The sequence below is a fragment of the Rousettus aegyptiacus genome, unplaced genomic scaffold (genome assembly GCF_014176215.1).
Source record: "Rousettus aegyptiacus isolate mRouAeg1 unplaced genomic scaffold, mRouAeg1.p scaffold_m13_p_3, whole genome shotgun sequence".
Taxonomy (NCBI): Eukaryota; Metazoa; Chordata; class Mammalia; order Chiroptera; family Pteropodidae; genus Rousettus; species Rousettus aegyptiacus.
In genome coordinates, this window is record NW_023416306.1 from 4,933,754 (window position 1) to 4,956,086 (window position 22,333).

Sequence of the window (22,333 nt, forward strand, 5' to 3'; positions counted from 1 at the left end):
GGCAGGAAGGGAGCCCACGGAAGGTGTGCACTGAAGGTGTGCGCACGTGAGGGCGCGGCGGGGTTCTGCAGGGACCGACGCCCCTGCAGGCCGGGGGGCCCGCGTCCGCCCCCCGCCTCTGGCTCTCCCTGCGCCCCGTCCTGCCAGGACCCGGGGAGTGAGCACTGGTTCCGCAGGCAGGATGGCACCTTCCCGCAGACCTGCGCATGGCTTGGACTAAGCTGCCCCTTCAGGTCTCACGTCACAGCAGGGACACTTCTATTCTGACTAGTCTGTGCTACGTCACCAACCCAGCAGGAAGTGAGGGCAGCGAGGCCCCGGGCTCAGCCTGCGCCCGGAGCCGAGAGCAGCGCACACCGTACAGGAGGCGCTTTAGAAGATGGTGACGGCGACTGGCCTCCGACAGCTGGGTGCGCTTGCCGCCGTGCTGGGCCACTGGACTCAAAGTCTAGTTCTGCCCCTCACAGTTCCCGACCCAGATGTCACCCCTGCCTGGCCCAACTCCAGACCCACACGAGGTCAGGAGTGGCCAGACCCAGTCGCGCACTCGAAGCCTCGCGTAAGCCACGGGGAGAGCGGCCTCGTCCTCCCCATCCTAGCGGAGGGGAGGGCGGGCTCTTGCTGCATTCATTCCCTCAGGCCGAGTGCCAAACCTGAAGACCAGAGAAATGAACCGGCAGCTTATCTCACAGCACGGAGACAGGAGAGCAGATGCGTGTCCTGAGTCGGGGTCACTGAACGGTTCCTTTAAGAAAGAGACTAATGACACGCCGACTACTTTTTTCCTGGTTTTTCCTCTTAGCGAAAGGACTCTGTGCGCGTTGCTAAAATCTGAAGCCATGTGGAAGCGCGACGGCATCCTCTGGTCACCGAAGGGCCCACAGCTGCATCTGCGCTTCAGGCCCAGAAATGTCCTCTGCTACACCCAAGGACCACGGAACGATGCGTCTGGAGTCCGGGGGGATGTGAGGCAGCGGCCGAGGGGCCCTGCCCCACGGGGTCCTCACTGAGAGCCCAGGGCCGGCGAGGCGCCTCGCACAGGATGAGGGGGGCGTGCGGTGAGGGACCCGAGACGCTGTGGCCTGCGTCCCGCCTCTGCCGCGGTGCGCTGTGGGACCCGAGACGCTGTGGAACCTCTCTGAGCCGCAGCTCCTTACCTATAACACGGGGGTGAGGGCAGGGCCCACTACAAGGGTTCTGCGACTCTTATAACCAAGGCTGCGCCTACGTGGCAGGTAGTGACCAAGTAACAAACAGTGGGTGGCGGATTTTGATCACTGTGTAGACATGATCGCTCTCCAGAGAGGGCGGTGTTCGGGTAGCGCGGGCTTCTCAGCCAGGAGCCTGCCATGCGTCCAACTGAGGGTGGGAACAGAGAAACACCCCGCAGCCGCACCAGAAGGGGTGGGGGTGGGATGCAGCGAAGGCATCCCTCACGTGACCACCGCCCCGTTCCTGGCCCCCACGCTCGGGCAGCAGAAAGGGCAAGCCAGGCAGGTCCAGCTCCAGCAGCGAAGCCCCAGCAACGTGACAGCCTGAGGCAGGGACTGGGCCCAGGTTTGGGGCTGGGGTATGTATGTGGCTGCGTCTTGGTCCCATGATTTTCTGCAGAGGAGTTCTCTAGATTTACAAAACTTGTAATTAAATGTTTATTAACAAAAGCGAAATTCTGCCTGTGGTTTGGAAAACAAGGAGGCGCATTTCACTTTGAACGCAGCGCTGAGAGGCGCGGACTCTGGCGTTAGGCTGCCTGAGGTCGGACTGCCCCTCCGCCAGCCGCGTGACCTGGGCAAGCGGCTTGCCCCGCTGCACCGCGGTCTCCCCATCTGCCCAGCGGGGCGAGCACCGGCGGGTTGCTGGGAGCCCCCAACATCCTTACACATCCTACCTGCTGCGCATAGCCGCGAAACATTGGGTTGACCAACTTGATCCCATGAGACAGGCTGGCGGGGACCACGCAGCTTGGCCTGTGGGAAGACCAGACCCGTTAGTGCAGGCGGCCTGCCTGGGCTCTCGACCCCGTGAGGGCTGGCGAGGCACTTGCTGCGCCTCTGGGGGGTCCCAACACACTGGGGGCCTGGGCAGACTCTTGCATCTCTACAGTCGGGGTGTGGCCCACCTGGGTGAAAGGCTCTTGACAAGCCTATTTTAAAACTGTTTTCACTCTAAAATATTTATTGTAGTCTCCTTTCGAAAGTCATACATGTTCATTATTGAAATATCTAAAATTCCAGAAAAGCCCAACAAAGAAACATTACTGCTAACCATACCACCCACACATTACTACTATTAAGATTTCTAGATTTTTCTGTGAAAATACAGACATTTACAAAATTACATACAGGCATACACGTAAACTTCGCTTCTTAGAAAATCAGAATTACATCGTGTTTTACAACCTGCTTCTATCCTTAATGTACTTCTATGCCCCATTTTAAATTAGTCCCAGTTTTGACTTTTTCTAGAGAAACAGGTCTAATCCGAGCTTCCTGCCTTTAAATTCATTTCACACCGGGCTGAAGGGTCAGCCAGCAGTTATGAAGTTCCTTCCTATGTGCACAGTCGTGCCTGAGACCCAGGAGCGGTCACAGCACGTGTCTGGGCCTTGACTGCTGGCTCAGATCAATGCCAGGTTCAAATTCTAGCTCCACCTCTGACAAACTGTGTGACCTTGAGCAAGGTACTTAAATCTTGCTGAACCTCAGTTGCCCAACTTGGAAAACAGAGTTGGCCACGGTGTCCACCTCGCAGGGTTGCCATAAGCACCACGGGTGTAGACGGCAGCAAGTGCCCGGGGTGGGGGGCTGCGAGGACGCCCCCGTCCCCACACGCCGGCCCTGGTCAGGGCCGTCACTCACCGTTTCCTGTGCCAGACCTCGGAGACCAGCTTCTGGTAGCTCTTACACAGGGCCGGCTTCTTGTCTGTGCGCACCAGGCCTCCGCACTCCAGGAAGAACTGCGTCAGCGGAGGGCTGGGGGTGGGGAGCAGTGAGCCGGGTCAGGAGAGGAAAGAAGGGGAGCACGGCGTCTTTTAGAAAGAGCTGGCTGGAGGAGCACAGGCTTCTAGTGTGGGGGAGCGCCCGCCTGGGGGACATACTGCAGCCCCCTGGAGCCAGAAGTGCCTGTGGGTGACTACAAGGGTCCCACCTGTTACGGGCTGACCTGTGTCCCCCAAAGTTTCTAAGTTGGAGTCCTAACCCCATACCTCAGGGGTGGTCCCTAATCCAGTATGGATGGTGTCCCTACAGAAGGAGGAAATTTGGACACAAACAGGCACCGAGGGAAGGTGGTGTGGAAACATGGAAGGCGGCCATCTGTGAGCCCAGCAGAGAGGCCTCGGAGGAAACCACCCCTGCCAGCACCGAGATCCTCGGAACTCGGAAGACAGAGAATTTCTGTTGGTTAGGCCACCTGGTCCGTGGCGCATTGTGGTGGCGGCCACTGCTGACTGACACCGCCCGTTCCCCCACCAGGCCAGCTGAGCTGCCCAACGTAGGGCCGGCGGGGGGAGGGGCGGCCGTTACGTCCTGCTCGCTCAGCCCACTCTCTGGAAACCTTCCCGAGCCTGAGAGCGTCTCTCCCACCGGCCTCTTCCTTCTGATTTTAAAACGTATCTTATTACACAAGGAATAACGTTCATGGTAGAAAAACTAGAAAATATAGATAAGCGACCATAAGAATCAACCTTAACCCTACCACGTGAAGGCAGCCACCCTAACGATCTGTGGGTGTATACTCCCCAACTTTCTTATGTGTCACATCTCAGCTCTCCCTCACATGCATGTACACTGAATCCCAACCAGATGGCCTCATGGAGCTGACAGCCTCTTTCAGTAAAAATTAATATTTGCCCCCAAATGGGATCGCACCGCACAAAGCTGCACGACTTCCTCTCCCCACTGCCTGCTCCCCGCTGCCTGCACCCTGAAGCCCTCCCCGTGTCAGCGAACACTGGGCTGCACCTCTCACCCCCACGCCCGCTGGAGGGCTGGCCCGGAGTGACCCGTGACCCTGGACCCTTAAATCGTTTCCATTAAACGACAGGATGACGCACGCCCCAGCACAGAGAGCTTTCTCCACATCTCCACTGTCCCCTCAGGAGGGACTGCTGGGTCAAAGGGCATGTGTGTTCTTAGGGGTTCAGATGGGCAACATGGGGGCTGCTGCTGCGACTTCCCGGCCCCCGGGGACAGCTCCTGGCCCCATCCCCCAGTGAAGTGACGACCTACCAGTTGGACAGGGCCTGCAGGGCGGCGTTCATGTAGCAGGAGTTCCCGAGGTTCTTCATGCCCGTGAGGCCTAGGAAACCGCGGCACGCGGGGAAGGGGGCGTGAGCAGCTGCCCGGCGAGGGGTCCTCACCGGGCACACTCGGGGACGAGCTCTGGCTCTCGAGGCGCCAGGACCCGACCAGAGGAGGACACGGGTGGCTGGTGTTACACCCCGAGATGCGCCAAGTAAGATGATGTGGTCCCACTCACACAGCTACGGTCACCCGAGTGTGCCAAACGGGCCAACTCTGCCCTCCACCCAGCCCTCCCCACCGCCCGGAGTGCACAGGGAGGGCCCGGGTGCAGAGGGGCCAGCCTGCCCAGGGTCACATGGCCGAGACCACAAAGGACCCGGCTGGGCGGCCAGCGCTCCACGAAAAGCCACCACGCTACACGGGCCGTCCATCACGTGCCCAGTGCCCGGGGTGCGTGGAGCTTCCCGTCCAGAGCAGAGGCCCCCGGCCTAGCCTGCCCGCAACCTCTGTTCCAGGGGCTGTCACCTCGAGGTTTCAGGCCATCGTCCTCTGAGTCAGACTCTCCTTCGTCGGCCACGGCAACGGGGACGGCTTTCAGAGGGTGGGAGGGCAGCGGGGAGTCCTGCATTCAAGACCCAGAGTGAGGAGAAGAGGGGGTGAGGAGGGAGAGGGTGGGGGGTCAGAGGCCCACGTGCCACTGGGCGGAGGAGGCCCAGCTGCCAGTCCTGAGCCTGCACCGTGTGGGCCCGTCTGAGCAGGGGACACTGTGGACAGAGCTGGCACTCGCGGCCTCGCCCTGAGAACTTGTATCTTATTTACGACAATGAATAATGATTATTTAGTTTATTTACGATAAATGTGGGAGAGAAAAGAAACAAATAATAACATGCAATCCGACTTTCCTGAGACAACCACTGTTAACCATCTGCATGTATCCGTACAGAGTTTTAATACACACCCCACCAAAAACAACAGCATGTCATGTGCAAAATCGTAACCGTCCACCCTGTCCACAGAGGTGTCCCGCGCACACGACTGAGCCCCTTCTACAGGGCGGGCACTGTCTATGTGGAGGGGACACGATGCCCACACGGACACTCCCAGGCCACCCCAAGTGTCCCCTGCCGCCGGCCCAACCGACAACTGGTTGGCCGAGCGCCAGCCTCTCTGGGCCCTGTGCACGGCCCCGCTGGGCCCGCCACCTTTCAGGGCCATGTGACGCCCCACTTGGTGGCCAGCCGGGGCAGTTTCCAGGCACACCCACGGAGAAGGGCGTCACAGTGACGTCTCCTGGGCTTCAGGTCGGGGGTTGCCAGGGTCTCTCCGCGGGCCTGGCCGCATCTGCACTGGCCCCACGGCCTGGCACACCTGAGCCCTGCCCTGCGGCCTGTGGGCTCCCTGGGGGAGGCCCTGCCCAGTCACCCGGGCTTCTGCATCGCCTCACAGGGGCCTGGGCACGAAGCCGGGACTCAGGGAGCCTTTGCTGACATGAGTGCCTCCGTCACCTGGGAACGGTGAGCAGGCACGGGCGCCGTCCGGGACCCACTGACCCATGCTCCACTGACACTCGGGTCACACTGCCTCGCCCTCAACACATGTCACCACCCATCGGACTGACCCCGCTGCGACCCGCTACCTGCTCGGAGAACTTGTGTGCGGAGCCGGGCAGGTGCGGCGTGAGCCGCGGCTCGGGGAACACCTCCTTCTCGCAGGCGTAGCACCACACCCGGAACGTGGTCAGGTTCACGGTCAGGTTGTGCTTTTTAGCCTGGAGGGCGAGATCCAAAATGAGGTCAAGGACACACCGGCCTAACAGGTGCCCCCAGCCTGCACCCGGCTGCCTCAGCTCTCCGGCCTCAGCGAGGACTCTTTCGGGACAGAGGGGCCTGCTCACCCCCCAGCGGGAATGCCAACGCCGGCCGCCAGTCAAACGCGGACACGTGCTAAGTGCCGGCACCCGCGTTAGCTCTCGCTTCTCTGCTATGATTACTCCCGCTCTGCAGACAGAGCTGCCGAGGCCCAGAACAGGCAGATGAAGTTGGGGCCTGAACTCAGGGCGGTGTGGCTGCTCCCGGCCACCAAGCTCACCTGTGCGTGAAGGGTGCTGTGGTCAGCGAAGGATTCTCCACAGCCAACGTAGGGGCAGGCGACCTGGGGACAGTGGGGAGGAGACTGGATTAGGGCTGGCCATGAGGACGGTGGCAGCACAGTGAGCCCGTGTCCCCCGTCTCCTCCCAAGAAGACCCACAAGGGATCGGGGCCCTGCCACGCTGCGGGAACACAGCTTTACAGCCCTGAAGCCTGCGCTGGGCAGGAACGGCCGCCGTGAAAGCTGCCCCCGGCCTCTGAGCACGACGGGCAGGTTGTTCTGGGCCACTGTGCTTCTGGTAAAATGCCAGGCAGGGCCACGGCTAGACCCCGGCGAGAACGAGGCCGAGCTGCTTGGCCCAGACGCTCCTGGCCTCTCCTGGCCCCCTTTTCACCAACTTCCTGCCGGGTCAGTTATTGATACCAATAACTGGTGGGTGAGCCTGGGTCTCACAGCCCTTTTCCAATAGGTGGCACTGAATGGGCAGAGGCAGTGGGGCCAGTGCTGAGCCAGTGCCCCACAGTGGGGCCTGCATGACCCCGACAACCCTACCTGTGGCCTTGCCCTCTCCTATCCCAAACCCAGCGACCTGCTCAGCGCCTCTCCCCTGGGGAACTCCACCCCAGCGATGAGGCAGCCTCTCCACTGGAGGGGTCACTTGGGGTCATTTCCAGCGATCAGCACCGCACAGGCTGGTGAGGGCCCTTTGTCACAAAAGATGCCTCATTTGCCGCAGAGGTTTCTGTACCTGTCTGTCTGGGGGGACTCCGGGCCGCAGAGGTTTCTGTACCTGTCTGTCTGGGGGGACTCCGGGCTCCCAGGAGGGAGCACCATGTCTCACACTTCTTGCTGACCTCCAGGGACCCAGACAGTGACCTGCAATCTACTTTCTACTGAGTGACAGGCCCAAAAGCAGAGGCCGGAGTCCCCGGGAGACTCTTCTGCTGTCTTCACCCCTCAGGCTGGCCTTTTCGTTTCTACTTCTGTTTATTTTAAAAGGAATTTTAAGTAACATTCTTTTTCAGTATGCTATAAAACGCAATACATACATACCTATAAAAAATTTGGAAAATACTACAAAATTACAGAGAGAAAATGAAAATTACCCGTAATTCCACCACCTACTGAGAACTGTCATGTTTTGATGTGTGTTATTCTTTCTAATAAACAATAATAATCAAAACACAGTCAGACTCTCCTGGATACTGTCTCTGGGCCACACGCCCTGCTAAACCCATCGCAGGCACCGTCTCATCAAATTGTACCCCAACCGCAAGAGGCGGGGACAGCCGTTGGCGTCGCGGCCCCTACTGTACCGGTGGGAAACGAAGGCCCAGGCCGGCTCGCGGACAGGCTGCTGCTCCAAGAGCCAGGGCTCGGAGCGAGAGACCTCTCGGAGGCGCACGCACCGGTGCAGAACTGTGCCTTCCGCGAAGGTGCGATCGTCTCGTCCAGAGTCGTCTCCCGCCCGCTCTTTGCTCTTCTCATTTTTAATGGCTGCCAAGGCGGCCAGCCCAGGGACTCGCTGACCATGGATCTCTCTCAGCTTGGGAACCCCGCCTAAGGCATCCATGCCCTGATGCCCTTGTCCCTGCCCAAGGCTCCTGGCAGTGCCCACCAGGGACGAATGTCCTCGGCCGTGTCTAGACTGCGCCCCACACCCCCAGCAGCTGCACACGCCCCTTACCTGGAGACAAGCCCACAGGTTCGGTCCAGTAACACCACATGATTGACAGGTTCCCTGTGTGAGGTGAGGTGAGAGACAAAGAACAAAGTGTGACAGAGGCCCTCTGGGGACACCGAGGAACCAGGGCCTGGCCTGCTCCAGCCTAGGGGGGGCCACATGCCCGCCTCTGCTGACACTCCACCCTAAATGCCATGGCTTTGTCTGCTCGGGAAAGGCCCTTGCCAGCCCTCCAATCTAAACTCGGTCCCTTACAGGGACACTTTACACGTTATCGTTTGAAGTTTGTTCTATTCTGTGCCTGTGAAAGCATTTTCAGTAAAATCGTTTGAAACTTACGCAGACTCCTTAATCTGCTGTCTCTTCACACCTGCTACTCCTCCTTCACTCTGTTTACGCCTCGACCCCCCCCCCCACCTCCGTCTAGACTATGGGCTCCATGACGGATGAGGGGGTCTGTTCTGTCTGCTCCTGTGACTTCACAGGGCCCGGCACAGATTAGCAGATCAGCATATTTGTTGACTACAGAAAACGCCCATCGAGTGGTCGCCGGGGGGACAGAGCCTGCTCCTTGTCTCTCGCTATCTCCCCTTCCTAAGAGCAGGATGCATGAATCTTGGCTGAGCACTTGGCCAGCCAGCTGCAGACTGTTTCTCAGCCGCCACTGGGACCACGGAGCTCGGTTCTAGTCCATGGGATGACAGCAAGAGTGACGTGTGCCACTTCTGAGCTGTGCGCTACCCTCCCTCTTTCTCCTCTCTACATTCCCTAGGATGTAGATGTAATGGCAGGAGCTGAAGCAACCACATTGGACTTAGAGATGAAAGCCACCAGTTGAGAGTGGCAAAGCTACCCTATCAATCCTAAAAGGAAATTATTTAGGGCACAGTTTAAATTGTTGTAACAAAGTGACCCTGAAACACAGTGACTTACATAAGTTCATTTTTTTCATTCACTGTGAGCTACCTGTTGACATCCTTGCCCCTTCTGGGTATTTTAAAACAATACCCAGACTTTACTTTGTACAGTTCTGGATGCCCAGAGAGGTGCTGAAGACATGCTCACTGAAACGCAGGCCTGAGACCACTCCAGACGCTCTTGGTCTTTCCACAGCGGAAGCACTAACACTTCCAAGAGGCTGCCTCGTCCCAGCCCACGTCATTCCATGTTCTGCCTCCCTCTTCCCACCTCATGCACCCCCCTGCTCTCCGATCCCCCTATTCCTGCCGGTCAGTCTCACTCCTCTACAGACTCGGAAAGAAACCCAGCATCAGGCAGTGCCAATGCGCCACAGCCTCGCTCTGCCCCTCCTCCGGACCACACAAGAAGAGAAAATACTTCAAAAGAGGCCGCAGGTACTTTGCAGGACCGATGCCTCCCACAGCCCGGGACTAAGCCGGCTCGGGCCAAAGGCCCCAGGACCCGTCTGTGCAGGAGGCTGCATGACCGGCACTAGGTGCCTGGAAAATGGAGCTGACCACAGATCCAGGAATGGCCACTCATCGCGGCACCGTTCATTTTGGCAGGAGGTGGCCAAGAGCCCCGGTGTCCACCCACAGAGGATCGGTTATGGGGTCCACGTGATGAAACTGGACGCAACTTCAAGACAAACAGTGAGAAAGCTGTCCCTGCGGACCAATGTCGAAGGGCTCCAACATATGCTGTCATGTGAATGAAGCAAGTTACAAATGTGTCTCCAGTATGCTGCTTTTTATGTAATAAAAGGGAAAAGGAAAGAGAAGTATATTTGCATATGTTTGTAGGAAGACACTCTGAAAAGATACCAAAAAATAGCTCTAAGTGGTTACCCGAGGTGGGCTGGGGAGGGTGAGCACAGAGGATGGGAAGGGGTCTTCCTGACATTTATATTCTTATAGTCTTTCATTTTTGAACCACATGAAAGTGTCATCTATTCAAAAAACTTGAATTTAATGAAGAAAGACCATGACACAGGCTCCCTAGTCGGAGAGGCCGCCATCACGCCTTGACCTCCCTGAGCCCGCGTTGGGCCAAGGTGGGTGAAGACGCCCTCGAAGACACAAAGCGGGACTCGGCCCCTCAAGAGGGCTCTGCGCACCTTCTCCAGCAGCTAATAGGCCGCACGTTAGTGACTCCCAGAGGGACTGGTCTAAACGATCGTCGGCACAGCCCCAGACGGACGCCGGCTTCCCCAGTTACATGGCGGGGAAAGTGGGGCCTCAATGGAGCCAGCACCTCGGCCGCTTCGGAAACCTTCGCGCCCCAGAAATACAGAGGCCCTGAGCGTGGGCCGCGGTCCCCCCGCGTCTGACACTTTACCTTCGATTTGAGCAGCAAGTCGTCTTTGGTCACCTCCCCTATAGAGTCAAGGTGAGGGCAGAGGCCTCTGGAGTCCCCCATCCTGGCCTGGGCTCACCTAGAGGAAAACACAAGGCGTCCTTGGGTGGCGACAGCAGCCTCTGCCTAAGGGGCCCGGGGAGGCCTGCGGTTACGTGCCAGCTTTGCTCTCTGGTCCCAGCTCCGCCCCGTGATCGGCAGGTGGGCGGGGGAAGCCGTTTAACTCCTCTGGGCTGCTCGCCTCGTCTGGGAACCGGTGATGAAGACACCGCCGGCCCCCACAGGCTGCTCGGATGAGGCAAGACTCCAGGGGTCTGAATAAGGCCCGAGGGTTGTGCCCGTGTCATTCTTGGGGCCGTGATACTGTACCGGACACACCGGAGACATGGTACCGCTGGGGGGCACTGGGTAAAAGGTAATGTGGGACCTCCCGGGACATTTTTGTCGACTTCCTTTGAATTTTAATTATTTTGAAAGAAAATGTTTCAACATAGATAACTAAGTAAAACACCACACAGTATTTTAGCAGAAATCACACCTGGGAATCTGACTGCTGATACTAGCTCCAATTTGCCAAAAAAAAAAAAAAAAAAGGGTCCAGCCCAATTACAGAGGTAAGTGAAAGTGGTTTAATGAAAGGCAGGGCCACGTGTCCAATGCGGGGCGTGGACCCCGGGGCCCTCCTACGAGCCACCTCCCTGCCCTAAATGGTGAGCCGGGCGTTGACCGGCCCAGACGGCCAGAGCTGGGGTCACCGGTGTGGATCGGATGCCAGGTCCCTGCGTGCTTCTCACGCACTGTCTCGTCAAAACGCTCCCCGCCGATCTCGCAGGCAGCCGTGACGAGCCCCGTCTCACTCTAGGAAAGGGGCTCCTTTTTGCCTTGGGCCTCAGGTGTGCAACCCAAGGCCCCTCACACGTTCTCTTTCTTTTTAACTTACAGAGAATGTAAAAATAAGCGAGAGTCGGCAGAACCGTATGACACACTCCCACGGACCTACCACCTAGCTTCGACAATGAACAATTCATGGCCAACCTGGCTGCCTCTCAACCGCCCACTTCCTCTTTTTTTGCCACAAATCCCAGATATCACATCATTTCATCCATGTATATTTTCCTCAAAGGACTTGCAAAGAGAAAGCAAGCATCACTACAATTCCATTATTTTACTTGAAACATTCATACCCCCTCCTCGGTCCGGGCCTGGGAGCTGCACCTGCGTGGGGAGGCGGTGGCCTACCTCTGCTCACGGCGACAGCCCCAGGGAGCAGCCGATGTCCACATTCTCTGGGGGCAGCCGACAGTGGTGGGCTGCCATGGGCTGGAGTGGAGTGCCGGCCTCCGTCAGGGTGCCTGGGGGGACAGACCGGGGCACGGCATGCAGTCATTCTGTTGTTTTAAAATCACGCTTAGCGCCGACCAGTGGTGCCGGTGGACCCTTCTCTGGTCACTGCTGGGCGTCACCTCTGTGATCGCCAAGACAGGGACCTTCGAAGGCCTGCAGGAGAGCCTCTGCAACCGCCGCTCCTGCAGCCCCGGAGCCCCTTAACCCTCAGGACGGAAGGCGTGGCCGCTCCCGCACTGGGGCCCTCAGATCATCCCTTGAGCCGCCCAAGGACCCTGTGCAGCTCAGAACCTCTGACCCATGAGCGTTGAGCAACCCCAGGCTGCAGGAACAAGCGGGGTCATCCACATGTCGCCACTGCCCCCCTTCCGGTGAGCCGCAGTCTCCCAGACGTGGGCAGTCCAAAGAGGGAGAGGCAGTTAGAGGCCAACATTTAAAAAGATCACACGACAATGACAGGGCTCAAGGTTCTAAATTCCAAGCCTCCTCACTCGAAGCCAGAGTTTCGGTTTTGTTTTGTTTTGTTTTTTCCTCACAGTTTACGACGAGGTCCGGTGTACCTGACTGCTGCCAGCCCCACACCGTTTGGAACTGCAGTATGTGTGTATGGAGGTGTGTGTGTGTGTGTTTGTGACTTTAGCATATGCCAGTGCCATGAACGGTGCCCAGGACGAGGATCACAGTGACAGGCCCGCTCTTGATTCACGCGTACAGAGGCAACTTAAGTTCCTGTAACTTCGGATAGAAAAAAAAAAAAAGCAGCCCGGTGGCTCACGACCCTCTCTGTATTCTCACCGATCCCGTTTCGCACATGAAGAAACAGAACTGGAGTCTGAGTAACTGCGGAACTTGGCCCAGGTGAAGCCTTGGCTGGCGAGCAGGGGGCGGGGACCCGATCAGGTCCGTCTGGTACAGAGCCTTGCCCCAAATCAGGGGTGGGCAGACTTTCTCTAGAAAGGACCAGGTAGTAAGTATTTTAGGCTTTGCATATCACTCTTTACCGCATATTCTTTGTTTTATTTACAATCCATGAAAAAATATATTTTTAATTCTTGGCTTGCAGGCCCTACGAAACGACCTTGGCCTGCTGCCACAGTTCGCTGGCCCCTGTTGGGCCTCACCAAAAAAAAAAGCCTGATCGCTGGCATTCCACTTCTCACCACACACAGACCACCACCAGTGAAACAAGGCAAATCGCAAGGAACCGTCTAGAGGGTTAACCCGGCTCCAGATCTTTTCTAAGTAATCACAGGTGTGTGCAAAGCTGGACCTACACAGACAGCCACTGCGGCACTGTTTCTAATGGTGAGGAATCTGCGTATAATCTAAGCGAACAGCAACAGACAACCAGGTAAACAATGACCCAGCCACACACTGCTGCGCTGCATGGCCATCAAAATGATGACCATTGAATCTTCCGACCCGTGAGATTAAATTAGATCTAAACAAATGGAGAGATATACCATGTTCATGGACGAGCACACTCAAAATTGTTAAGATGTCCACCCTCTCCAAATTGATCGTTAGTCAATCCAATCTTCATTGAAATCCCAGCATGCTTTTTTGTAGAAACTGTCAAGCTGATTCTAAAATTAATATGGAGAAGCAAAAGACCTAAAATAGCCAAAACAATTTGGAAAAAGAACAAAGTTGGAAGAGTTACACCGCCTGACTTAAGGACAGTAATTAAGTCAGTGTGGCACTGGCTCGAGCATAGATGTATGGGGGACAGAAGAGAGAGTTTAGAAGTAGACCTGCACGTATGTGGTCGGTTGCTTTCCTGCAAAAGTCCTGATATAATTCTGTGGGCAAAACATGGTCTTTTCAACAAAAAGTGTTAGAACAATGATATCCACAGGAAAAAAAAATTTAACTTTAACTCCTCTCATTTCATACACAAAAATTAATTAGAAATGGATGACAGACTTTGTGTGGTTGACGGGCAAGGGAGGGTTTAATAGATCTTCCCTCTCCTCTTGTTCTTTTCCAAGGTTCTCGAAAGGTTTGGTGGTTCTAAAATGCGTTGCCTCCCAGGGTGCTTCCTCACCTTCAAATTGATGACATGCTCTTAATTCTTGGCACTGTGCTTCCAAACCCTTTTTCATTTGCTCATGACGCTGTTGGAGCTAAGCTTCGGAGTCCTTCCGTCTTTGAACTTCATCTCAAATACCTCCTCCCTCTCCATCTCTTGCATCTTGGCCCCATGCTCCCTTCTCCCTTCTCCCATTTGTGCCTGAGAGCTCTTAGGAAGCTGCCCTCTCTTCTTGTTGTTATCAACTCCATTATAAGTCCTATAATTCCAGAAACGTTAAACTGAGCAAAAGAAGTCAGATACAGAAGAGCATACACTATATGATTCTATTTATACAAAATTTGAAAAATACAGTCGTGCTCCACTTAACAACAGGAATACGTCCCGAGAAATGAGATGTTAGGCAATTTTGTGGTTTTGTGAACTTCAGGGGGCAACGTACACAAACCGAGGTGGTGTAGCCTACTCCACACCTAGGCTGCACGGTACCGCCCACTGCTCCCAGGCTACAAACCTGTATGACGTGTCACCGGACAAAACGACGTGAGATTAAATCAAGCACAAGAGGAAAACGATGCGGTCGGGACCCGTGGCCAATACGAGATGCTGCTGGTGTAGCACGTCACAGTTTTACAGCAAAATTTTTTTTCAACAGTTAGGAAGGGCACACGCTAAAATAACGATTGGAAGTGTAGTATAGTAAATACATACACCAGTGACGTAGTCATTCATCCTCAAGTACACTGTGCTGTAAGTATCGTACATGCTACACGTCCATACGACTGGCCGCCCAGCAGATTCACGCCAGCACCGCCACAAGCACATGGGCAGCACGTGGCACTGTGACATTACCACGGCCACGACCTCACTCGGCGATGGGAATTTTGTGGCTCGCTATGATCTCATGGGATCACGGCCACATCTGCAGTCCCTCATTGATCAAAACGTCGTGATGCAGCACATGACCATAGACAAAAATAATCCACGGTGACAGAAACTGGATCAGTGGCTGCCTGGGGCAGAGGGTGAGACCGGAGGGACCTTTCCGTGGTGCTGGAATGTTCTCGACCTTAACTGGGGCGGGATTTAACCAGGTCTCTCTACTCATCAAATCTCAGGAAATATACATTTAAAGTGCATTTTACTGTGTGTAAATTATGCCTCAATGAAGTCGATTAAAAGCTCTTTAAATCACAATTCATCTAGAGACAGAGAGCAGCTAAGACGGGGAGAAAAAGAGGTAGCATTTGACGGAACTCTTCAAAAGGGTGCATTTTACTGGATATAAATCATAACTCAATAAAACGGATTTAAAATCATGAAAAAAAAAACTCACATTTTAAGTGAATGGCTGAGACCTACATTACTAATACAGAGAAATCCCAGAGAATGTTGAAGAATAAAAATAAGTTGTACCGTCTCACGCCCATTAGGATGGCTATCGAACGAACAAACAAACAAAAAACCACCAAACCAGAAAATAACAAGTGTTGGCAACACTGTGGAGAAACCGAAACCTTGTGTACTACCGGTGCGACTGTAAAGTGCTGCAGCCGCGGTGGGAACCAGGATGGAGGTTCACAAATTAAAAGGAATTTCCACATGACCCAGCGGTTCCACTTCCCGATGTGCACCCGAGGACTGAAAGCAGGACCTCGAACAGATGTTTATGCACCTGCAGTCAAGTCAGCATTAGTCATAGAGGCCGAAGGTGGAAGCAGCTCAAGGAACCATGGAAAGATGCACGGATAGATAAAACTCCATACGATGGAATGTTATTGAGCCTCAGAAAGGAGACTGTGACACCTGCCAAAACACAGATGAACCTTGAGAACATCATGCTGAGGGAAATAAGCCAGCCACAAAAGGACAGACCTTATATGGGTCCTCACATATGAAGCACCTAAGAGTAGTCAGATCCACAGACACAGAAGTAGGATGGTGGGTGCCAGGGGAGGGAGAGATGGGGAGTTAGTGTTTAGTGGGCGGTGTTCAGTTTGGGAAGATGGAGAAGTTCTGGCGACAGAGGGTGGTGACGATGGTTGCACAACAACGTTCATGTACTTAATGCCACTGAACTGGATACTTAAAAACGATGAAGACGGTAGATTTTGTTATATGTATTTTACCAAACTTTAAAAAATAAATTTTTAATGAATTTTTTAAAAGCTGCAGGATATATCTAGTATGACCCTATTAGAAAGAGCTGAAAAAGCTGGGGCAGCGGGCGGGGTATTATCAAGTGCAATAAATACTCAGCACCCTGGCAAGACACTGGTCCCCATCAGGCGCCCCGCCGTGTATCATCCTCTCTCATCCTTCAGGTCTCAGCCTTGCTGTCCCCTGACCAGGGAAGGCATGTGCTGGCCACCCCACGGAACTCAGTTCCACGCTCCCCGACGACTCTCTCCCCCAAGGACGGTCCTCTGTCCACCCCCGCCCACATCTGGCGGGCTCTCTTATCATCCAGCCATTACTCCATTTTTTCTGTCGGGTGCCTGTTTCTACTCAGGAACGCGAGCACCGCGGGGGTAGGAATCTGCTTTGCTCACTGCTGTATCCCAGACCCCTGAAACCGCACCCAGAATGCAGCAACTTCCCAGTATTTACTGAATGGATCAAAAGAGCAAAAAGCTGTAAAATACTATGACGGGAAAATCCCATTTTGGTAGAGAATTTCGTTTTGTACCTATAGAAAGGATTCTGTCATCGTCCCTGGGAGGGTGAAATCAAGTGATTTCTATTTCCTCCTTTTTTGTTTGTATCTTCTACAATGAATTCGTGTTTGCTTGCGTAACACTGTATCTAACCTGATAGGTTACTTTTAATTATTTTTAAAGTTGCGAAAAGAAGAGCACGTGGTTGGCTTTTGTGGTATGTGAGGTTTCCTCCTGGGACTGGCCTTACTGTTCCCCAAACTCCAGAGAGCACTCTAGGGGGCCAGAAGCTCCGCCCCTGGAGCGCTCATGGAGTGTCAACAGGACATGGGAGGTCTGTTTCAGAGAGGGGGCAGCAGCCCCTGAGTGGTCTCCGAAGCCCCAACAGAGGAAGTGCCTAAGTGGCTGGTTTGAAAGTACGACTTTTCGTCAAGTGACTCATCCCATGGCAAATTTGCTCTTAATACCTTTGTTTTTGCATCATTAATTTCTGCCTTGGATTAACCCTTCACCCTGTTTGCCTTGAGAATACTCGCTGGAGAGTTTACCCCGAGATAACTCGCAAATCACAAGCCCAACCTTACCCCTGAAGTTTGCCTTGAAATGTCTCGCTTTTATTATTACTTTCACATTGCTCTAGCATATTGATAGTCTTTGAGAACAAATGACATCATTCTATTTATAGCATTCTGTTTTCAGTACTTCGATTGCTGAAAATGTCAAATCCTAGAAAACTGGAAAATGTAGCATTCTTACACGATATTAAATGACTGCTGACAGCGAGCTGCACTTTTTTTTTTTCCTAAACAGGAAAAGGGTTAAAATTTTTCATCTTCTCCTACCTACCCTGAAAACAGAAAAGGATATTTTTGATCTTAATAAAATATACACCTCTGTAGAAGCTGGAAAACAGAGATGGAGATAAAATGAAATATAAAATATAAATCACCTATATATACTCTTATAAATAAAAAAAAAAAAACATGGTTACGGCTGTGGTAAGCCTTGTCTCTATGTATGAATATATAATTTTAAAAACTCAACTAGAACAGATAGTTTGTAAACAGATTTTAAAATTTATATCATCTGCATTTCCCACGTCACTAAGTTTCTTTCCAACAACGTCATTTCTATTGGCTGAATAATATCATACACACCCACATACCTTAGTCACCCACTTTCTTACCACTGAACCCTTTGGGTATTCCTGTGTGTGTGTGTGTGTGTGTGTGTTGCCATTATAAATGAGGCAGCGAGCGGCACTTGGGAATAAAAATCTTTGACTACACCTTTGATCAAAAGAAAAATTAGTGGATCAACTATATAAACAAACTTCCCTCCAGAAAAAAAGACATAAATTTATTTGCCTACCAACAGTGTATGAGCAGGACCGACATAAAGTTTAAGGTTTACTAACGTTTTTTTTTTAAGTCGATGGTTAAAAATTAGCTTACGTAAAGGGAAAAGTTGAATGTAGTTTCCAAAACTGTAGGTGCCTAATATTCCACACTCAGGGCTGAAACGTGAGAAATACGTGAGTCTGCAAGGATTGTGCCTTATCTCAGCTGCCCAAAAGTTTTCGCTTTGCTTTATCTTGGTACCCAACCAACACTGTGCAAGCACCTCCTCAGGACGATGACTTGGGGTGATGGAAAACAAGCCGGGCCTGGGACGCGCCCTCACGGGACAAGGAGTTTCATCCACGTTTGCACACCAGGGTACCCGTAGGCAGCCGCCAGGGATGTTATCATTAATAATGGCAGCAATTTTATGGCGCTCTTACCACATGTCAGTGTGTCACATAGATTAATCCTGGACTTGATTATAACTACAGAAGAACGTAATAAAAGCAGCTAGTCCTATGTTCAGCTCCTTGCTCTTGTTACTTGCAAGCTGCATCCTTAGATAAATCATTCAATCCTTAGTTTCCTCGTCCATGAAATCAGGACAAAGACAGCAACTGAAGTTATGCAGAGGATGATGACAGAACACATAGGAGAGATTCAGCATAATGACTCCTGATCACGTGGACTTGCAGAATGGCTCAGAGTTTGTATTTATCTGCACAGCAAGAACGCTCAGAAAATGTTTAGGACTATAATTTGTGTTACCGGCCATGTTTTATAGATCAGGAGACAGACCGGTAGGAATCCAGCCCAGGCTGACCAGCCCAGCCAGGAAATGTACAATGTCAACCAAGCATGACACGTGGCAGGCCACTAACGCGTGGTAGATCTGATGATTCTCAGTGCTATTTTCTAAGATCCAAGCTCATCCATCTCCTGGTGCTTGTGACATTAAAGTAAAACCAGGAGAAGCAATCCCAGGGAATGGACCAAATCTTTACGTGGCTCTCCTGCCCGAGGCAGCCAGCAACTTGATTCCCTTTCTCGCACAAGCTGAGCAACTGTTCCAGATAAAAGGTACTGAAGAAATAAGACAAAATCGGATCCCGGAGAAATGGAGAAAAAGGGCATTCGTGGGATGACTGACAAATCTGAATATGGACAAGACATAACAGTACTTGTTATGGACTGAATTGTGTCCGCCCCCCACCCCGCCCCAAATTTATATGTCGAAGCCCTAACCCCCAAGTACCTCGGAATGTCATCTTATTTGGTGATAAGGTTTTCAAAGAGGTAATTAAGTTCAAATGAGGTCTTTAGAGTGGACCTTAATCCAGTCTGACGAGTGTCATGAGAGGAGGAAATCTGGACACACGGGAGACACGAGGATGCGCACTCAGGACAGACCACGCAAGGCCACGGCAAGAAGGTGGCCGACCGCAAGCCAGGGAGCGAGGCCTGGGAAGAAACCAAACCTGCCGACACCTTGAACTTGAACTTCCAGACTCCCAAACTGTGAGAAAACGAGCTCCTGTTGCTGAAGTCAGCCGGTCTGCGGTGCTGTGTTACGTCGGCCCTGACAGACTACTACGTGTTATATCAGCGCTAGCGATTCTGAAGATGGAAACTGCTTTCTGGTTCTGTGCCGTAACATCTGCTCTTAGATGACTCCCCTGAAATATTTAGGGTCATGAGATCTCCAACTTACTCTTAAATATACAGAGAGCAAACAGGGCAAAAATAATAATTGGTGAATCTAGGTGAAGAGTATGAATGGGACGTCATTCTATTATTCTTGTAACTTTTCTGTAAGTTGATTTTTTTTTCCCCAAAATAGAAACTTTTGAAAGATTCCCTCTCTCTCATCTAAGGTGGGAGCAGAGAGGGGGTCTTTTGGAAAAGGGAACCCCGACTCAACAGCAGGAGCTGCAGGATCCAGCTCCTACTGAGCCAGGCACCATGCCAGAGTTTCACCTACACCTTCAGGTAAGGACTAGGGTTTCTCATCTTACAGAGGAAGAATGGAGGTTCTGAAATGGAAAGCCACTTGCCCAAGGCCACACAGCGAGGAAGTGACAGCTGGAAGTGAGCCAGGTGCGTCTGCCTCACAGCTCTTCCCAACCTTCCCTCTGTGCCAATAAATGGAATGCACACAGTAAGCGCTTAATAAAGATTTATGGGGAAAGAAGCCTGCACTGCTGAGAACTGGATCCTGGGAACAGGTCCTCTTGAGAGCAACTGGTAGACTGTGCTGTTGGGAGTCGGTGAGGGGCCCGCTCCACAGCCGGGGCGTGAACTTCCAGGCAGAGAGGCTGTGCCTCCACCACAGCGACGCCAGGGCACCTCTCCCCCTTGACCCACCAGATGCGTCTCCTTCTTGGGGATGAGAAAGCAGGCGGAAAGGAGGCAGGCGGGAAGGCCTGGCTAAAGCCCACCCATGCAAGGCCCGGTGGGGCTTCCGAGATGCTTCATCCTGAAAATGGCAGGCACTTTTCCCTCCCTGGGGCCTGTCCTGAGTGACGGGGAAGTGCCTCCCCAGGGACACAGGCTGGCGGCAGGCAGCACATCCGGGCCTGGCACCAGCTGCTGAGAGCAGGCCTCAGGTGCCCATTACTCATCATTTTCCTGGAGGTTCTGGCTGCATCCTCCTCCCAGCCAGGACCCAAGATCCTCAGGACAGGAAAGGTGACGCTGCCAAGCCCCCTACCCACATAAGGACACCCACCTGCCCTGATCGTCACCACGTCAGCTATTCCACACCCCACACGCCTGTGCCTGCACCCCTCTGCCCCTCAGAATGTGTACCCTCCTACCCTCTTCTCCCCAGCAGACTTCTGAGCAGCTCCATTTCCCCTAAACCTCAAATACATTCCCTCCTTTAACCCCGTCTTCATTCCCTGAGAGTCCACCATCCATCCTTTTGACTCTCAAAGTAGAACCCCTAGCCACCTCCTGCCTTGACAAGTCCTGCTTCCCACATACCTCCAGCTCTCCTCAATTGCCTTACCCACCCTGTCCCCACCCGAATGGCCCTCTGTCCTGGAACCGATATTAACAGAACGCATTCGATCCTAACAAACACCCTGGAGAAACACTGCAAACTAAATCCATCTCCGTTTCCATCATTAAAAAAAGAAAGACTGAGGCTCAGAGAAGTGGAGTAACTGGCTGGAGGTCACGCAGCTACCGAGCGGCTTTTGCCCAAAGCCAAAAGGCTGTTCTAAGAAGTCTTGAGTCTCAGTCCAAGGGAGAGAACGACAATCTCAGAGGAGACTGTTCCGGAGAAAAGCAAGGCATTCCAGAAATGCAGCCAGACTCAAAATGGTCTTCCAGAAGATGGACCCAAACAGTCTCCATCAGCACTTCCCCCCAGCGATGAGCTGTAATTACAGCAGCTGCTGCATTTACTGAACTCTGCTGTGCCAGGAACTATGCAAAAGCTGAAGCAGAGGTAGGCCTGCGACCAATCCTTGCCTCACCTTCCAGCTGTGTAAACTGAGGCACGGATTGCCTCACCAAACCCTGGTATCCTCTTTTGCAAATTTAAAAGTAACTGAATCCACTGCACAGGCTCGTTGAGAAAATTCAGTAAGATAATACTTAGCCCAGTGCCGGCCACACAGTAAGCGCTTAATAAGAGCTAGTTCTTTCAAAGGAAGGAATCCGCCCATCTTGAGAAAAGAAAAACGATTTACAGGGTTCCTAAAAGTCCCGTAAGCCACTATTTATGCAGTAAGTTATTTCCTAAACGTTTGTTGATGCCTGTTTTTCAAATAAACTTAATCCTCACAGCATCCTCAGGATGGAAGGGGCAAAGGGCAGAGCGACAGTCCTCGTGACAAAGGACGAAATCGAGGCCCCTGAAGGTCCAGAGAAGCGGCCGGCAAGCACCCGAGGAGGGACCCGATGTTCTCAAAACCCTCGGGTGGGTTCAAAACATCAGACGCGCCTCTCCCCGGGGAGAAGTGGCTGGAGATCATTACTAGCGGGGCAGTCGGCACTGGGACTTTGATTCACCACCTCTATTAAGCGGTAGTCTTTTGTCCCTAAAGAGAAAAACACACGTCAGGGCCCAGACCCGGGGAAATAAGTCAGCGTCCCAAGACGCCACACGCGTGCCTTCAACGCCGGACCGGGCCCTGGCAGAAATAAAAGAGATGGCGGCCGCCGTCCCGGAGAAGCGACGAGCCCCCGGGAACTCGAAGTCGGGCGACGGGACCCCAGAGGACCCTCAGGGCGCCGGCCGGAGGAGGGGAGGGGGCGACAGCGGCCGGGGGATCCCGGGCTCCTCTCACCTGGCCGCGGCGTTCAGCGCACTCGGCAGGGCCAGGCCCCCGCCGGCCGGGGCAGGGCTGGGATCGCCCCTGCTCCGAGAGGCTCGGCCCCCCGAAGCAGCCGGCGGCAGCCCGGAACTCACCTGCCGTCGCGCCCGCGCCGCCGCAGCCTGTCAGTCAAACGCATCCTTCGCCGCGCCGCGCAGGGTCGTGGGGCCCAGCCAGCCACGCCCCGCCTCCTTCCCTTCGACCGCCCAATGGGAGAGGTCGACGCCATCGGTGGGGGCGTGGCCAACGGATCCTGCGAGAGTCGGGGCGGAGCCAGTCGGGTTTGGGGCGGGGCAAGG

The 22,333-nt window shown here is 53.6% G+C and overlaps 1 protein-coding gene across 7 annotated transcripts in view; it reads right to left on the bottom strand.

Moving 5' to 3' along the window:
- Nucleotides 1-22,214, bottom strand: part of USP20 (ubiquitin specific peptidase 20) — a 34,769-nt gene extending 12,555 nt beyond the window's left edge. For 2 of the 7 annotated variants that reach the window (XM_036239412.1, XM_036239409.1), the window contains exons 1-9: nt 11,573-21,975; nt 10,316-10,412; nt 8,021-8,074; nt 6,333-6,395; nt 5,881-6,012; nt 4,770-4,866; nt 4,230-4,299; nt 2,859-2,972; nt 1,889-1,967 (exon numbers count right to left, since the gene is read on the bottom strand). In XM_036239412.1, the coding sequence (XP_036095305.1) occupies nt 1,889-1,967; nt 2,859-2,972; nt 4,230-4,299; nt 4,770-4,866; nt 5,881-6,012; nt 6,333-6,395; nt 8,021-8,074; nt 10,316-10,396 (690 nt within the window). In that variant the 5' untranslated portion in view covers nt 10,397-10,412; nt 11,573-21,975. Of the gene's footprint in view, nt 1-1,888; nt 1,968-2,858; nt 2,973-4,229; nt 4,300-4,769; nt 4,867-5,880; nt 6,013-6,332; nt 6,396-8,020; nt 8,075-10,315; nt 10,413-11,517; nt 21,977-22,007 lie in introns of those variants that run through there. The other 5 variants (XM_036239411.1, XM_036239410.1, XR_004956342.1 and 2 more) reach the window with 5 other exon arrangements.
- Between the last annotated feature and the right edge of the window lie 119 nt (nt 22,215-22,333).